Genomic DNA, 18,875 nt, shown 5'->3' on the forward strand with positions numbered 1-18,875 from the left:
ATTTGCAACTTTCATGTGAGGCATGAATCTTCAGTAGTGTCATCCAAAATCATGGGAATCATTGTTTCGAAAAGTAAAAAAAGGTCGAGTAAATTGACACTTATACAAATTTCAAACATAAATTTTAATATACATGCACAGTTACCATTCATTTATTGAAAATTGTTCATAGAAAAATGTTGATTCTCACTTTATACAAGGTATGGTACTCATGAGTTTCCCATATATTTCATGTTTTATCAGTTTTTACATGTGATAAACTGAAATAAATGTCATCCAAATCGGTGATTGTATAACTCGCATTTTATAGCTTTGATAAGCTGAGATGGCATTATTTTTTCATATAACGATGATCAGATATTATTAATTGCTAATAGAAAATATTTTTTTTTTTTTGTATATAAACGACACTTTACACCAGGGTGCATTCGTGTCGAACTGAAGTGGTTTTAAATTAACAATTCATAAAACAATTCTTGTTTCATTACAATTTTTTGTAAAGCGCTGTTTCATGTAGAAACTTTAATAAATTTTTCGTTGCTTCTTCTTCATTTGCTAGGGCGTCTCTCAAGCTTGTCGTGCTCACATTGTTCTCCTCCCTCTCCCTATGTATGTCTCATAAGCTAAGAATTAATAATTTTTAAAAAAGTTTATTACTTAATGAATATTCATTTTCAAAAACTTCGTTGACGATCAATATTTTGTTTCGATTTTTATTTCGATGATTTGCATATTGTTTATGGATTCTGAAGTTAATATAATGTCTTTATAGCATGGCTATTTTTATTTGAATGATTTTTTTTCTCAAGTTAGCAATAACCTAACCATGTTAACTATCATCCGTCTATATAACACGAGATGGGCACTTTAAAGGTAAAAAAGTATTCCAAATATAAATGTTCTTGTCTTAAGTAAATTGTTAGCGTGTTATTTCCAAACAAAACTAAACAAGTAAAAGTCACAATCATCTCAGAATTCAATGAAGTTCAATGAGCGAGTCAATTTTGACTAATCAGTTTACCCTAATTTATCAAGAATTCCATATAGAAAAGGCTCATGATGAAGATTTCGCAACATTATATTCGGAGTTGCCAGCACTCTCTTAGAATACAAAAACAAAAATGGATATGCGACCTTATCGAAAATATTATTGATTTATTGTTTTGTCCAGTCCCGAGGGAAAATGTGACAAAATTTGAGAGAAAAAAAACATGATTTCTCATTTTCCAATTATCGGATATCGATTATATCTGATATATCTCCGAAACCGGATATATCGGACAAGACAAACAATAAATTAATAATATTTTCGATAAAGTCGAATATCAATTTTTGTATTCTAAGCAGGCCCCGATTAAGAGGGCCCTTTGAGGATTGAAAAAAGTGAAACATTACTTAATGAATTGTATTTCACATACCCAAATCCCATCTGATTTACAATAGAGATATTATGACATGACATTATTTTATATATAATATATAGTAAGTAGTAAACTCCGTATAATGTTTACCTCCATTTTTCAGATTCAATAAAAAACCTTCTATTCACTAACGAAAATCATTTAAGATATGTAAAAATTGAAACTCTTCCCGGGTTAATATATAGCAAGTTGTCACAGCTTTCTGGGAAGAAATTGCAAAAATTATGATGCTCTATGCACTGGGATGATTCTAAACAAAAAGATGAAATTTGACGAAGGAACTCGGTAGTTCACACATTTTCAGGGTATCACTATCAGGGTACCTACTTGAATTACTGTTTTATCGATTTTTACTGAATGTTTAGAATCAACCAAAATTTCACTCGAATCCACAGTCTGTAGTACCATCATTTGCAAATTGTCTAAGCGTGCATTGTTATTCCAAACAGTTACCAATACATTGAATATAAAAATGATAAGGTAAACTAATTTGAGCCTTGGAGTTGGCCCATCCCAATCAACATTTTGATTGATATAACTTTTGCCATACCGTCAAACGGGGTAACTAGCAACAATTTTCAACCTCAAAGCTATATGGATGTAAAATTTGAGGATTCAGGTGAGACAAAAACCATACAGTACCCTAATCGCCACGCGAAGAATACCACGCGGTATTCATTTTATCAGTATTTGGTTTTCTGGGATCAGGAGAGACTAAAAATATCATTTCTCATGCTACCCCTGATGTGGGGAAGTACACTATTGAAAACTCAACCTATATCGTGTTATTATGATCATTAAATAATTTTCTACAGTCAGAAATAGCTACTGTAAATTCATTAGTATTGCATAGAGTATCCACAGGGGGAAATTCGAGCATATCATAAGTCTTGACAGCTATTGGAAAGCCATTTAAACGATTTAATGCATTTAATGCGATACAAATACAACTGTACTTTAGGTTATGCTTCACATAACTTTTTTTTTATACAAATTCAAATCAAAGTGACGTAACACCTATTGATATGAATGTTTTAAAATGGTCTCTGTCGGTGTTCGATACAACTTTTATCATACTTCATGCAAAAGTTCCCAATGGCAGATCTGCAAGTTAGTTTTTGAACAGATTTTCAATAATTTTCATTATTGTCATAAAGAAAAAGAATCTAAATCTAAAAATAATGAGCTTCATATATTTTTTTAAATATTTAGTACCAAATGTGTATTGAATTAATTGCGGTACAAACATTTTAATGTTACTGAATAAATTTATGTTCAATTTTGCCTTTTCATGTGTGTGTTTAAGCATCAAATTATCAAAACTTTTTATATTGTCAATTTGTACACTACTAAGTACTGTAACTTATAGCAAATGCCTCGAATGACATATATCTACCGTTTGTGTGATACGAGGAACGTTTTTCAGCATAAATTTCATGCAATCCAACGTTTAATATGATTTTCACCTCCAGCAAATCAAGAAAAAAAGAAACAATATCCAAACCATCGCAAAAATCTTCTGTTGTATACGTAAGGTCAATAAATGGCGGAATAAATTATAAAAATTTAACTCAATGCTGAACGAAACGACAATTCGGTTACATGTCGAAGTATTGTAAAATTCACCCCTGTTGCAAGTTACTCCGTTTGACGGTACATTATTCTAAATGAATTAATTCACTCGTATAAAATGCATGGACAGGCTATATACATACCATATACGCACTTCGCATGACATTTAAAGACTTTTTGTGGTCAGCAATACGATGCTGCCAAAATTTCGATGTAAATAAAAAAAAAGTTTTCTCCTAGTCTCGAAATCGGAACCTCAGGATACACAATCCGATACGGTATCACTACACCACATGACAAGGTGATTATTTACCATTAGGAATGCATGTTTCCGAAATAGCACTGTTAGGGAATACCAAGCTGTGATGGCAAGTTTTGGCTAAGTTACTGCGATTTCATTCCACGCTATTCTGGATCGATATATTATGTATCCGGTAGAAATCAAGACCAACATTCATTTAAAATTATTGATTTATCGAGCCCCGAGCGTCGCAGCTAATATGTGAATAGTGCGCTGTGTTCATAAAAATCGTGACACACTAAAAAACTGATTTCAAATGCGGCGAGTTGAGGCGCGATCCGGTTTGGTGGCGGTGCGACAATATGATCTGTCATTTTGTACAACTTGACACGAATCTAGATTATTCACGACATGGCTCGTTGTCAACAAAGTTTGTCGATAATGAATCGTAGTGGAGAATTATATACAATTTGTGTTAACATTCACTTATTTTAATGTGGCATACTGTGCGATTCTGATTTTTGACGTACGGATATGTGATTTTTCATATACAATACGTGATTCAATGGAATGTACCTATTTCAGGAAATTGTCAGTTGACCGAGGATAAATCTCATGTTTTTCTCAAACAACAAATTGTAGAAAAAATTATTTAATATTCCAGGTAGTCCAATATTGGAAGTTGAATTCAAAGTGCCCAAAATATTTATAAAATTAATATTATTTTGACTATATTCTATTCTATTATTTTTTTATATTATTTTGACTATAGATCAAAAAATATCAATGAATTCTGTAGTCCCGATTTCAACTGATACATTTTTCCTTTTAGACATGGTGGTGAATGATTCAGTCTCAATTCAAACTCGTAATCTATTATGTAAGTCGTTTCAATTTGATACAGATAATTTATTTATGCAATATACATGTAATGGGTGTTGTCAATGATGAGTAATTTTACAATTTGCTGGAGTTTATTTGTATAAAACTTAAAAGACGTGACACGTTAATGCTTCCGATGGGTGATTTGCCCTTTAAAGGAAGCACCACACTGGACAATGGACTACCATGCAACGCCCAGTGGCACATTCGAAATACATTCCTGACGAAAAGTTTTCCGGACTGGAACTTAACTTTCTAATGCCTTACGTTTTTGGCTCCTTTTGTGCCAAGGGCCCCCTTCAAGAGATCTGACCCGGGTCCGTTGCTCCGAATATAATGTGGCAAGAATCGCGCCATGAGCCATTTTTACATGGAATTGTCGATAATTTAAAGTAAACTGATTAGACAAAATTGACTAGTTTATTCAATTCCATTGAATTCTGAGATGATTGTGACTTTTACTTGTTCAGTTATGTTCAAAAATAACACGCTAAAAAAAAATATTTCAGTTTTTGCTAGGACAACTTTTTTTTCTTAAACGTTCCTATTTCGCGATATATGGACTGTTGGTATTAGACACAATTACCTATCTTGAGAAAACATATTGAAATAGAAAATAACCAAATAGTCTCAAGTCAGAAAAGTGAACAAACTTACTTTATCGATCCTACGTGTTTCGCAGACGAAATTCCACACGTTCCGCTCTTACCCAACTAGATTTTTCACTTTTAGAATGTTTAATTCCGGAATTACAAAACGGCGTAAGTAAGAATTTCAACTTTCGCAACCCAACCGCTACTTTCACCGCTCCGTTGTATGGAGAGACAAAGTAACTTAACCACGAATCAAAACAAAACGCTACTTACACTGGTAGAAAAACGACGAAAGTAACTGAATGAAACGGCTTATCATTTTGTAATCATTTTTTTTTTTTGTGGGAAATGATAGAAACTACCTAGTTTTTGTACGCGAGCTGAATGTATACAAAATTTAAGCGTTGTACACGGCGAAAAAATGTTAAAAAGGTGATTCGTTTTAAAACAATTTTAGAAGAAAAGTTGTGATTCATCTGAATTGATTTTCTGCGAGGCCCAGAACATATTAAACGAAATAAGGAAGTTTCTATTAATCAGTTAAGCAAAACGAATGCAAAAGTAAAGAGTATTAGTATGATACTGCATGTCAAAGCTATTTTCGTTGGAATCAAGTGCATTTGAGGATTTATATGCAAATATTAAAAATTTGTGAGATTTTAGCATTTTTGCAACGCTTACAAACAATCTGTTCTACGATCACTGTTTGATGTAGTCATAATGAGTTTGTCACTTATCCTTGACAGCCTAGTTATAATAGAACATGAATTCGGTCTCAAATATCTTGGCGGACATTTTTTTACAAACTGGGACCATTTTTGTAATCTAAGTCAGAAATTTCCATATAGCGTTAAACGCCTAGAGGTATGCAACGTCCTATAAATGTTCCGTAATTCATTCAATTTTGTTTTATTTAAACTCCATTATCCAAGTTACCCCAAAACAGAAAACCGACTTTCGATTATATGAAAAATTATATATCCATTCAGAATAAATCATTTGGAAATCTATCAAGTGCAATCGATAGCTAAGCTGTTTTAAAAATATAAATTGTAATTCTTTGAAACAGCACGCATAAATATTGAAGTTTTCTTCGAAAAAACTATCAAAGTTACCCCGTTTTACGGTACATCTATTTGAAAAAGTAATCGTGCATTGTTTTTAACCAACTTCAAATTTTTCATAAATATATTTTTTTAGTGTATTTTTCGATCATTTAAAGTTAACTGATTATACCAAATTTACTTGCTTATTGCTTTTCATTAAATTCTGAAAAAAATAAAAGTTTCACTTTTTTGGTTATGTTTTGAAATTACACGTTAAAAATAATATTTCAAGAAAATGTTTTTGTTAGTGGGCGGTAGGTAGTAAACATAATTAACTAACTTGAGACAAACTCAAACATTTTCGAGCATTTTTTTACGGAAACGGTTTCCCTATGAAAACAATCCATTTTAAGCATGGTAGCGGAAAAAAGGGGTGATTAAACGTCATATTGCCTTGTTCATATGTATGTACATGTCTTTTAGATCATAGCTACAATGTAATGCTATTTAAATTTACAATAATGAATTGACACCAAATCCTACTAATTCCCCACGCATGCTAGTGGAAGCCATTGAGGCGTGGCAATGGTAAATTACCGTAGGGCAACTTTCAGTTTTAAACTACTTTGTGCTGAAGCATGTGGTTCGTTGGCAATATGCAACAGACACGTGCATCAGTTTGTAAAGAACATTTAACAAAGATTGTCTTCAGCTGGTTAGCTCATCATGGAAATTCAGTTTAGTATCAATGGGAAGTTGTATAACCGTAAGTATGAAATTCTTTCAATTATTTGTCTCATGCAAATGTTTATTTGTAGATAACTAAAATTTCTGCATTTTTTATAGTAAATTCCAAAGAAATACCCATCGAAATATCTTTGAACACATTCATACGCAATCATGCTCAGCTTAAAGGTACGAAATTTATGTGCCTTGAAGGAGGATGTGGAGCTTGTGCTGTCAATGTTTCCAGTATTCATCCTGTAACCGGAAAGATTTCATCATTTGCGGTCAATTCGGTGACAAACGATAATTCATATAACCAATCGTAAAACTGATTTTTGCTATGCTATACAGTGTCTCCTTCCAGTATATTCTTGTCATGGACTTGATATTCTGACCGTTGAAGGGATCGGAAACAAGAAAATTGGCTATCACCCGGTACAGAAAAGACTTGCCCAATTCAATGGTTCACAATGCGGATACTGCTCAAGTGGAATGGTGATGAATATGTTCAGTTTATTGAAAGCTAACGACGGATCAGTTACCATGAAAGATGTGGAAAATGCCTTCGATGGAAATGTTTGTCGATGTACCGGATACAGACCGATCATGGATGCTTTCAAAAGTTTTGCTACGGATGCCAGTTCGAGTGTTATGAAACTATGCCGAGATGTTGAAGATCTTGGAACAGGAATAAGTTGCCTGGAAAAGCCATGCCACAGTGTTTGCAGTAACTTACAGCAGATAAGGGCTAAGGAAGTGATTCAAAACATAGATAGTGCTGGAAAGCAATGGTATAAAGTATATCAAATATCGGACATTTTTAAATGTTTTGAGCAGATTGGAAACAAGCCTTATATGCTAGTAGCTGGTCACACTGCTCATGGAGTTTATCGAAGAAGTAAAAATCTGGAAGTTTTCATTGATATCAGCTCCGTTGGAGAGCTTCGTCAACATAAAATAGGAATGGATCTCTCAATTGGAGCCAATGTTACGCTTCATGAGTTCATAAGCATTATGGAACACGCAACGCTTGGGAATATAAGATTCCAATATTTGAAGAAAATCATCCAGCATATACGTATCGTGGCGAATCACTTGATAAGAAATGCTGGAACTCTAGCAGGAAACCTCATGATAAAGCATGAGCACCCGGAATTTCCTTCAGATTTATTTCTCTCACTGGAAACCGTTGGTGCCAGACTCGTTATCCGTAAGTATAAAACAGAATTTACATCCGTAAAACTTATTTAAAATATACATTTTTTTCTCAACAGTGACCGAGGATTTGCCAATCAATGTAACACCTCACGAATTCATCACTGTGAATATGCATAAGAAGATTATTCAAAGCATTGTTCTTCCTTCTCTGGATCCTATTCAGCATACTTTCAAATCATTCAAAGTTATGCCCGTCACTAGAAATAATCGGGCATATGTAAATGCTGGTTTCCTTTTGAAGTTTTGTAGATCAAGTGAGGTTATTGAATCAGCTACAATATGCTTTGGGGGCATAAATCCTTTATTTGTACATGCTTCAAAAACTGAAGATTTTCTTATCGGTAAGCCACTTTTCACCAATGAAACGCTTCAAGCAGCATTGCACGAACTCTCCCAGGAAATTCAACCAGACTGGGTGCTTCCGGATGCCTCTCCTGACTATCGTAAAAATTTGGCTCTATCGTTATTTTATAAATACATTCTTAGTATTGCTCCTGAAAGCTCTATCGTACTGAATGCTCGTTTCAAAAGTGGTGGAACCAATTTGGAACGCCCTTTGTCTTCGGGTAAACAGAATTACGATACATATCCAAGCAAATGGCCTCTCACCCAGTACACGCCTAAAATAGAAGGCTTGGCACAATCATCTGGAGAAGCTGAATACGTCAATGATATACCGAAGATGCCAAATGAGCTGCATGCCGCATTCGTTTTGGCTACCGAGATACAAAGCCGAATCATCAAAATAGATGCTTCGAAAGCATTGGTGAAAAATATTTATGTTTGAAAAAATATTCTTTAGATAACATTTTCAATTTCAGAAATTGGACGGAGTTGTGGCATTCTTTTCAGCTAAAAATATTCCTGGCATTAATAATTTCATGCCTCTTGAATTCGGTAACGAAGAAGTTGAAGAGATTTTCGGCAGCGGAGAAGTTGCGTTTCATGGACAGCCCATCGGAATAATAGTTGCAAACACGTTCGATTTGGCAAACTTTGCTACTAATTTAGTCGAAGTCATTTATGAAAGGATTAGTATGTTAATATATACAATTTTTTTAAACTTCTAATTTATATTTTTTCACAGCCAATAGACCAATTTTCATAACACCAAAAGAGGTTGTCAAGGCATCAGCTAGAGAACGAATAATCAATCAAAATTTTGATCGTTATGGAATGAAGTACGGAACGACATCGGAAGGTCATATTCAAATCAAGGGACAGATGGAGCTAGGTGGGCAGTATCACTACTCAATGGAAACGCAAACTTGCTTTTGCGTCCCCATAGAAGATGGCATGGACATCTACGCTTCTTCGCAAAGTACAAACTTTATGTTGGCTGCAGTTTCTCAAGCTTTGAATGTACAGGAAAATTCACTGAATATTAGCGTTCGCCGAGTAGGAGGAGCCTATGGAGCAAAATCAACCAGAGCTCCACAAATTGCGTGCGCATGCGCTCTTGCGGCACATATTCTGCAAAAACCTGTCCGCATGCTTCTAACCTTAGAAACCAATATGTCCGCTATAGGAAAACGAACAGGAACTTTTTCCGAATATCAAGTGGATGTTAACCGAAGCGGCAGGATTGTTAAATTAACCAATACTTACACACACGACGGGGGCGCCATTTTGAATGAGCCATTGGCCTTCCTTACTAGTGATTTGTTCAAAAATTGTTATCGGACGGACTCTTGGGGATTAATTGGTAACATGGCACGAACAGATGTGGCCACCAACACCATCTGCCGCGCTCCAGGAACCATGGAAGGTATCTCAATGGTAGAAAACATCATGGAACACATCGCACATGTTACACGAGAGGATCCTTTGGATGTCCGAATGCAGAACATTCCGAAACAAAATAAGATGTACGAGTTATTGCCAAAGTTCAGGAAAGATGTTGACTTCGATGAACGCAGAAAGACTGTGGATATGTTCAACATACAAAATCGTTGGCGCAAACGAGGAATAGCTATCATACCTATGGAGTACCCGATGGAGTATTCTGGTACTTTGAATGCCTTGGTTTCCATTTACCACATTGACGGATCAGTGGCTATCACTCATGGAGCAATTGAAATGGGCCAAGGAGTCAATACAAAAGTGGCACAAGTAGCAGCACATGTTCTAGGAATACCTATGACCATGATTTCTGTTAAACCGAGTACAACACTGACATCACCCAACTGCGCCCCATCAGTTCACAGTAGAACAAGCGAGAATGCTGCATTTGTGAGTAAAAAGGACGGTTTAAATATTGGGCATATGCGATTTATCTCATTTTAGATGAACGTCACAGAACGCTAATGCTCACACATTTTTTTTTTGTCAAATTCACTCACTAGGTACCTGAAATCCCTCCCTTTCCCTGCATTTCATCCACTATCTTTCGTTGCTTTTCCCAGTTGTTGATATTGAATCCGATTGATTTCAATTTTCATACACATTCTATATAGAAGTAGATAGATTATTGCAGAATATGTTAATTGTGTTTGGAACTTTTTCTTTTTTTAGGCTGTAAAACGATGTTGTGAAATTCTAATGGACCGTCTTCGACCCATTCGTCAAGCGAATCGAATGGCACCTTGGGAAGAGGTCGTAAACCGAGCTTTTGTTACAAATATCGATCTAACCGCCTCTTATTTCTATGAGCCGTCCGATCTCAAAGCATACGTTATCTGGGGCTTGGCCTGTGCGGAACTGGAAGTCGACATTCTCACCGGCAACATTCAAATCAACCGAGTAGATATTCTGGAAGACGTTGGCGAGAGTATGAATCCGGGAATCGATGTTGGCCAGGTGGAAGGTGCCTTTATAATGGGATTGGGTTATTATCTCACAGAAGCATTGGTTTATGATCCATCGAATGGAGCGCTGGTCAATAACCGGACGTGGAACTACAAGGTTCCGGGAGCGCATGACATTCCAATTGATTTTCGTATTCAATTTCTAAAGGGAAGTTCTAACCCGCACGGCGTTCTAAGATCAAAAGCAGTTGCAGAACCAGCGCTTAGTATGAGCCCAGTGCTGACGTATGCGCTTCGGTATGCGCTGCGTTCAGCAAGGAAGGACGCAGGGCTACCAGACGATTGGATTCCAATAGGTAAGATAAATATAACTGAGCACTCATTGTTTCGATGTTTTATAACCATATTTAAACTTTCAGGCTCAGGAACGACCCCTGAAAAAATATTTTTATTATCTGGGAATCAAATCGACCAATACAAGCTATACTAAATAACCATAAACGATAATATATTGTCTCTGATTGTGAATATGATTCAGCATTGTACGTGAAATATGAAATGAAAATAAATTAAGTAAATTATTATGATTTGTTTTATTGATTTCAAAACGATTATCGATTATTACCCATTGTTCGTCATATGAGCCAAGCTCACAAGTTTTTACAAAACAATATGAATGAGACCTATATAGACCTTCACAAACTTCTAGTAAGTGCCTTGGCTATTGTTGTACAGATTAATTCGTTAGAACAAATCTACACAGTTTTTCATCATGTTTTCCTAATTCTATAGTTTAATATGAAGTCATTTTGGAAAACATTGTAATGCCAAAATATTTCGCTTTTCGACATTCCCGTGAGGAAAATTTTATCTGTCAATTATCTGTTGAAGCTTAACATCATCGAGATGATCTTCAACAAATCTTTGTGTTGCATTAGTATGATGCACATCAATGCAACACAAAGGTCAGAGGTAGACTCTGTCAAAGCAATGAAATTGAAATAATTCTGCAATGCATTCAAGGCGATACGTTTCCAATTCATCTTACCCTAGCCATTTAAACTTGCCCCATTGTGCATGTACATAGATAGATAGATCTATACAAATAAAAATGGAATGGTGTTTGTATGTCGTGAATTAGCTCGAGAACGGGTCGACGGATTTTCACGATTTTTCACTGTCACATTCGCCCTGGACTTCGTCATATTTGTATCGAGTTTTACTTGTGAAAATCCAAAGAGAAAGTGAAGAAAAACGACAAATGATGACAAATTTTACTTTTTTGTATAACTTTTCGAGTAATAACGATTAACTAGTACTAACGTATTCATATCGCAACAGTTTTATTTCGTAACAGCAGTTTATCACAATTTGAACAAAATATAACAAAATCGCGTGCGTAGCGATTTTTTAGGCTTTACATTGAAATTTCGAGAACTTTTTCGTGTTGGTTAACATTGTGTGGTATGAATAAAAAGCGTTAAACTTTACTACATGTAGCATCCACTCAAAAACAAATCCACAAAGTTTACTACACTTTTGGTAGGGGAAGACGGAGTAAGAGCGCCCGCCGGGGTAAGACGGACCACCTTCAGTTTGGCATGAAAATGGCGGTTTTCTTAAAATTTCACCAAGCACTTTCCATAAACACACGATTTTGACATTCCGAACCATTTAAGGTGATATTTACATTAAGTTTTTCATAACAAATATCAAAAACAAAATTTCTGCTCGTCGATATTGAATTTGATTTAAATTTAACAGATGCTCACTTAAGGATTTCGGTTCATGCTTTAACAGAAATGTGAAATATGCTTCAGTGAAGTGAAATATGAATTGTAAATATTTAGCTTTGAAATAAGGCCATAGTTGTGCAAATTACCTAAGAGGGGTAAAACCGACCACAGTTGATGGGGTAAGACCGCCACCCCTAATTTATACCAAATAAAATATCTAAATCATTTTGAAAGCTGTAACTACACCTGTGTCATATTTTAATCATGCTTGAGGCTTCAAAAAACGACCTGCTGCGTCGAAAAAGGATTTATTGATTCTTGATTTTGACATATGAATTAAATTGCTTAGGCGGGTGGTCTTACCCCGTTTATCTTTAAATGTCAATATATCGTCGCAGTGATAATAAAAATCACCAAATGTTTCTGATTTATCAAATTTGGAACATTTGCGTCCTTGAAGAACGAGAAAATCCAAGCATATTTGAATTTTGACGTTTCGTTCGAATTGCGCGCATATCATCTGCGCGTTACCGCCGCCGCTGGATGTGGATTTAAAATGAGCGCCGCAATACTGCTTTCGAAAATCAGCTTTCATTACATACGGGTAGAAGTGACTAATGCTGCACGTTAAAAAAATTCCATTCAGAGTGCAGAGTGATTCTGCACGTAAAGACAAATCTATTTAGAGTGACGCTTAAAATTAATACAAATGCATGGAATCTAGTCGATTAAGCGACATTTTGCACAAAATCATGAAGGTGCTGAAATTTGACAAGATTTGTAGTGTCATTTTGCGATTACTCTTGTATTCTCTTTCCATGTACAATCCCGAGCCAAAGATTGGGCTCATCCCCTAAAAAACATACAAAAGTGTTCTGTTCATATCTCTGTGATTACGCGTCTGATTGAATCTCAAAGCAGCACTCAAAAGGCAAAGAGTTGTTTTTACTTCGTATGTATTTTTCTAGAAACATTTTTTGAATTTTGTGTATTAAATTTTAACTTAAAGTTGTGAATAAACATTTGTAATTTCCTCAGCATTGGATCGACCAACATTTTAAAACAAGGTGTCATTAGAATCGTAATCTTATATGCTTTGAAGAGCAGAAAAGAATTTTTTGCGGAAAAATTTGAAAACTATTCAAAATCATTCAAACAGTCATTCAAGTCATCGTGCAAAAGTTTGGGTTCACTCCTCAGTATGATGCAAATCGTGCAAAAGTTTGGGTTCATCTGAGCTGCACGCAAATATTTTCTGTCAATATCTCTGCCATATTTCAATCGATGTTAATATTTCATAGGTTGTAACCGTCCGTCGTATCTTCTAATAAATCGCAGCAAACGCAGTGGCTTTTGCGCCACTCTCGCTATTGAGAGACCACTGGTCGTGTTTATTGAATTGCCCGACTAAGCTTTCTGAAGCATGAGCGCAATTTACAGGGTTATGATCGAACGGTTTCTAGCGGAGAATTTTGTAGATAGCCAGCGAAACAAAGTGAATAAAGGCTGAGGTGAACGCACCGAAGCAGCGAGTGAATGAAACCACATCAATAGTGGCCACGTGAGATGTATCTAAACGCCTGGGCGGACTACAAAATACCACAGGGCTCGTACGTGAATAAAGAAACGTAAACGTAAACTTAACTTGAATTCATCTATGTATTCATTTTCTATTTTCGGAAAGATTCATGCGGGTGGGTGATATGTACAGTGTGTGTGTTGTGGTGTGTAACATGGCCATGTATGTCGACATACCTGCGCAGGGTTTATGCTACTGGAGCTCGAGGCGTTACGTTACTTGTCGCCGAGGGATACGCCGGATGCATGCGATGTTCGACGGCCGGCGGAGTCACCAGATGAGGGGTGCTCGGGTTGGCTCAGCAGTAGCGTAGCTAGGCCGGGTCTACGTGCGTCGAGGGTCGAACTAAAGTTGCGGGATAGGGCGTCGGCTCGTGGTCCGAAACTCTACTGTCTCCTCCTTTCGGAATCTCAGCAGGTCGGAAAAACCTCTACTCCCGTTTAACTACCGTAATGGCGGACCGGCACGGACCAACGGTGCACAGCGTGCAGAACAATGGGGGATTTCTGAATCAGAGCTTCTAGCTCCCACGAAAAAGCGTCTATCGGACGCTGAGGACCGACACAAATCTTTCATTAGTTTTAAATTAAATATAAATGAATTCAAATTGTAGATTACCTTTTTATAAGTGGGGCGAACACGCACGAAGCAGAGTTTTCGCTCCTCGTGGATAAATCTAGATCGTAACAACGTAACTAATAAAATAAGATTAATAAATGCCATTTCACTTTACCACTATTCCGTTATAAAGTTTCTTTAACAAAAAGTAGTTAAATCAACTAACTAACTAATCTACACACCTTAATTGGAAAAGAAAAAAATCACTAGAACACGGGAACTAACTTCTGCTTCAGAGCCGAGTTTAGATGAAAGTGAAAGATGGACGATTCTAAATCTTTTAACAGCCCTAAAAATGATATCTCATGCTTTTTTACTTTTCACGCATACTAGTATAAGTTGTTTAGACGAGATTTACCTAATACAATTTTCGCGGGCCATCTACATTTAATCCTACTCACTACTAGAGCTTTTATCTCAGTAAAGCTTAAAATTTTATAGCAAACAAAGGCTTTATGGTGAATGGTTCTTTAAATGCTAAAAGGTTCTTTTGATTGAAATTATCGATTATAATATAAAAATAGCTTTAAATCTTATTTACATATGCGCAAAGCAAAGTTAGGCAATTCATTTTTTTTTTGTTTTAATAATATTTTTCAAATTTATTTTAAAAATACATCAAAACGTTACAAGGTTTTTCAAACGCAAATAATGGTGCGTACATGATTGGTTTGAGATTTCACAGATTTTTCATGTTTCAAGTAAGTTCAGGTGAACCCAAACTTTTGCACGATACACCATTCTGAGGGGTGAACCCAATCTTTTGCACGATAACTTGAATGACTGTTTCATTGATTTTGAATACTTTTCAGATTTTTCCGCCAAAATTTCGTGGGGTCTTTTCAAAGAATATAAGATTGCGATTCTAATGATACTTTGATTTAAAATTTTGGTCGACTAAATGCTGAGGATATTAGATATGATTTTTCAGTGTGTTTTTTGGAAAAATGGCCCAATATTGGGTAAAAATTTAGTAAACAAAATTCAAAAAATGTATTTGGAAAAATACATACGAAGTAAGAATAACTCTTTGGCTTTCGGATGGCGCTTAAAGTGTTTCAATTGTACATGTTATCACAGAGATATGAACTGAAGACTTTTGTATGTTTTTTGGGGGGTGAACCCAAACTTATTCACGGGAGTGTATGATTTTATGATGATGGTACATCAAAGAATTTCCTGGGTGGTTTTCGGTCTTCGCCAACGCTAGTGATTGACGAGTTTTTTTTTTTAATTTTAACTTAAAACTTTAAGATCTCTTCATAGATCTTGAGATAACAGCTATCAAACTAGGAATCACTAGGAAAATTCTGGTGAAATTGCGGAAGAATTTTGATTTTGACATTCCAGGAATTCTAAGTGTTTCTGTCATGTTCTTGTTATTTCGGTGGGGTTTCTGAATGTATCCTTGGAATTTCTAGAATGTAGACTGTAGAGTTTTTATGGGAATTGTAATGACTCTGATGGTAGTCGTTAGAATTTAATGTGGATCTCCCCTAAAACACCAGGGTTCCCTTTAAAATTATTAAAATTCTTATCGATTTCACAAAAAAACCCATTGGAATCTAGAAAATATTTACCGACATTCAAAAGCTTTATATTAAAGCTTTGAAATTCCAACGGAACTGGAAATCAACGGAATTTTAAAGTTTTTTACAATAATTCCAAAGATTGATTTTCATAATTCCAAATATTCACACAATAATTCGCAGGAATTCCACCGAAATCGCATAGATTCTTACAGAAATACCGTCTCAAAGATACCCACAGAATTCCGTGGGAATAACCGGAATCCCATTTCCACCCGAATTCTAGAGTTTTTACCAATATCTAATATTCCCGCAATATTCCTAGAATGGCTTTTAAAATTACAGAATTATCATAAAAAATCCGACATTCCTATCGGAATCCCAAAGTTCCTACAGGAAATCCGGGATTCCAAAGGAAATCTGAGATATCAGAGTTTACATGTAAAATTACTTTGTAAATATCTGAATTCACTCCGACATCCCAAAATTCCTAGAGCCAACCCTTTTCCAGTAGAGAAGCTAGGCAAAATACAGGACGCTTCGATGCTTACTGACTTTAAAATGGCTTGCTCAACTTTCACCAGCTACTTAAATTTCAATCTTGTCGCTCCCTTGAGACGCCTATCCACCTATTCGTTTCCATCATTTGCTTCTATAGACTACCTTTAGCTACCGCTAAAGCCATAAAACAATTAAAAGGGTTCATTCAAATATTACGTAACGCAAAATTTGATAATTTTAGACCCCCTCCCTCCCCCACGTAACAGCTTTTGTATGGACAATTTTAAATTTTTGTATGGACCGTAACACTATGCTAGACTCCCTCCCTCCCCCTGTTGCGTTACGTAATATTTGAACGATCCCAAATAAAAACAATCACGGTCGATACCTTCTCCTATACAAGTGTTAGCGTTAGCGTTAGCGTTAGCGTAGTTAATGGATGGTTCGTCACTACAAGTGTCGGCATAAACTCTTATGTTTTTGTCTTTATTTAAGAGGCTTGCAGCCGAACGCTGGTTCACCTCTATACTCTTATTTTGATTTAAATAAATGTGCGGGGCCCATAATCGTATCATATTCTTAAACAAGCCGATTTTCATTTTAATTATAATTTGAAATAAATCAATTACCTTCTTCGGGACATGGTTTGTAAACATTCATGGCTGGTAGCAGATCTCTTTTTAGAGGCATAGTCTCTATTTTAATGCTAGTTTTTATTTTTAACGGATAGTCTTGAAAGTCTATTTTAAGCAAAATGGTCTCCGAAGTCACTTTTTTTCTTTATTCTGCAGTGAATACAGCTTTAAGAGGTTCCAGAGAGATTTTCAGAAAATATTACGCGATTTTTTCACAGGTTCTTCACGAATTTCCTTTTTTTTTAGATTCCTCAAGATAAAACTTTAGGAATTTCTTCTAGTGATTTCTACAAAGATCTCTTCAGGTATACTTCTGGGATCTTCTTCAGAAATGTCTGTTTTGATTCCACCACCAAGTCTACCAAAATATCTTCCAGCGTTGTTTCATGGGATAATTCAAAGATTTTCTACATAATTTGCTTCATGAAATCCACGAACACTACAACGTTTCTCTTGACTATTTTGATTTCCCCAGTTGTAACTTTAGGAGACCATTCAAAGTTTCCTACAAGAGCTATTCAAGCAAAAAAAAAAGTTCTAAAAGAAATCAATTTGGGGATTTTTCCAGGAAGATCTTCGAGACTTCCTAGGTCAGTTATCCTTTCAGGAATTTTTACATAGATTTCTTCCAAATTCTTTACCATTAACTCTTGTTATTGCTCCTAAAATTCCTCCATGGGTAATCCATGGCAATATATTTATTACTCCTACAAGAATTCCGTTTCAAATTTGACCTGGGATTTCTTTAGTGAAATTTATCTAAAGATATCTCCAACATTCCATGCGAAATTGCTCCTTCAGTTTTTCCAACCAATTTCTCGTGTATTTTGTCAAGTAAAATCTCCATGACTTCTTCAAAAGTTCATCTGAGGTTCCACACCAGCTAATACAATAGTAAATATTCTAGTAATTCTAATCATCTAAGCAATTTATCTGCGAAATCCTCCAAATCCTATAAGTTCTTTAAACAAATTTGTGGGAGTTCATCAAGGGTTACTTTCAACAAGTTTCATCAGTTGTTACTTTGAGATTCGTTTTTGAAATAACTCCCGGATTTTGAAAAATTTCACCAATAATTTCTAAAAAAAAAAACTTAATCTTTTTCTGGGGATTTTCCTGGGAAAATTAACTTCTAGAATAATTCCTGGAGTAATCTTAGGAACAATCTCTGGAGTAATTCCTGAGGGACTTCTTTGGATGAAATCTCAACGATTATTTGGAGGAAATGCCAAAATACTCATGGAGAAAATACAAGTTGAAATCTGGAAAATTTTGTTAATGGTGATCTTGGTGAAAGTTCTAAGAAAACGATGGTAAAATCATTGGTACATTCCTGGTGTACTTCTTCTTCTTCTTTCTGGCGTTACGTCCCTACTGGGACAGAGCCTGCTTCTCAGCTTAGTGTTCTTATGAGCACTTCCACAGTTATTAACTGAGAGCATACTATGCCAATTACCATTTTTGCATGCGTATATCGTGTGGCAGGTACGAAGATACTCTATGCCCTGGGAAGTCGAGAAAATTTCCAATCCGAAAAGATCCTCGACCGGTGGGATTCGAACCCACGACCCTCAGCTTGGTCTTGCTGAATAGCTGCGCGTTTACCGCCACGGCTATCTGGGTACTTATAATTGTTCTAAAAAAAATTTTGATCTTGATCTTTTTTTTAAAGAATTCTTGATGGAATCTCTGAAGTAACATCTATGGTAATAAAGCCCCAAAAACTTAAGCTACGCCACTGCCTGCATTCGAACGCAGCCGGCGCCGGTAATGTTTGTTATAATAATGAAAGCACCAGTATTTACACATTGAGGATGCTGAGTAGTACCTG

The 18,875-nt window shown here is 35.7% G+C and overlaps 1 protein-coding gene and 1 long non-coding RNA gene across 3 annotated transcripts; one reads left to right on the forward strand and one right to left on the reverse strand.

Moving 5' to 3' along the window:
• Positions 1–7,711: 7,711 nt before the first annotated feature.
• LOC5573280 (xanthine dehydrogenase 1) lies at positions 7,712–11,000 on the forward strand. 2 transcript variants are annotated; one of them, XM_021843348.1, is made up of 5 exons: positions 7,712–8,465; positions 8,521–8,734; positions 8,787–9,931; positions 10,214–10,802; positions 10,866–11,000. In XM_021843348.1, the coding sequence occupies exons 1-5, from the start codon at positions 7,809–7,811 to the stop codon at positions 10,934–10,936; spliced, it is 2,676 nt and encodes an 891-aa protein (XP_021699040.1). In that variant the 5' UTR covers positions 7,712–7,808; the 3' UTR covers positions 10,937–11,000. The 2 variants fall into 2 exon arrangements, with proteins under 2 accessions (XP_021699040.1, XP_021699041.1); XM_021843349.1 differs by having other exon boundaries at positions 7,713–8,734.
• Positions 11,001–13,822: 2,822 nt separating this feature from the next.
• Positions 13,823–14,439, reverse strand: LOC110675449. The gene is made up of 2 exons (XR_002499504.1): positions 14,380–14,439; positions 13,823–14,312 (listed from the first exon to the last, which is right to left on the reverse strand). It is a non-coding gene; the product is annotated as an uncharacterized LOC110675449 (long non-coding RNA).
• Positions 14,440–18,875: the final 4,436 nt, after the last annotated feature.

The sequence above is a fragment of the Aedes aegypti genome, chromosome 2 (genome assembly GCF_002204515.2).
Source record: "Aedes aegypti strain LVP_AGWG chromosome 2, AaegL5.0 Primary Assembly, whole genome shotgun sequence".
Classification (NCBI taxonomy): domain Eukaryota; kingdom Metazoa; phylum Arthropoda; class Insecta; order Diptera; family Culicidae; genus Aedes; species Aedes aegypti.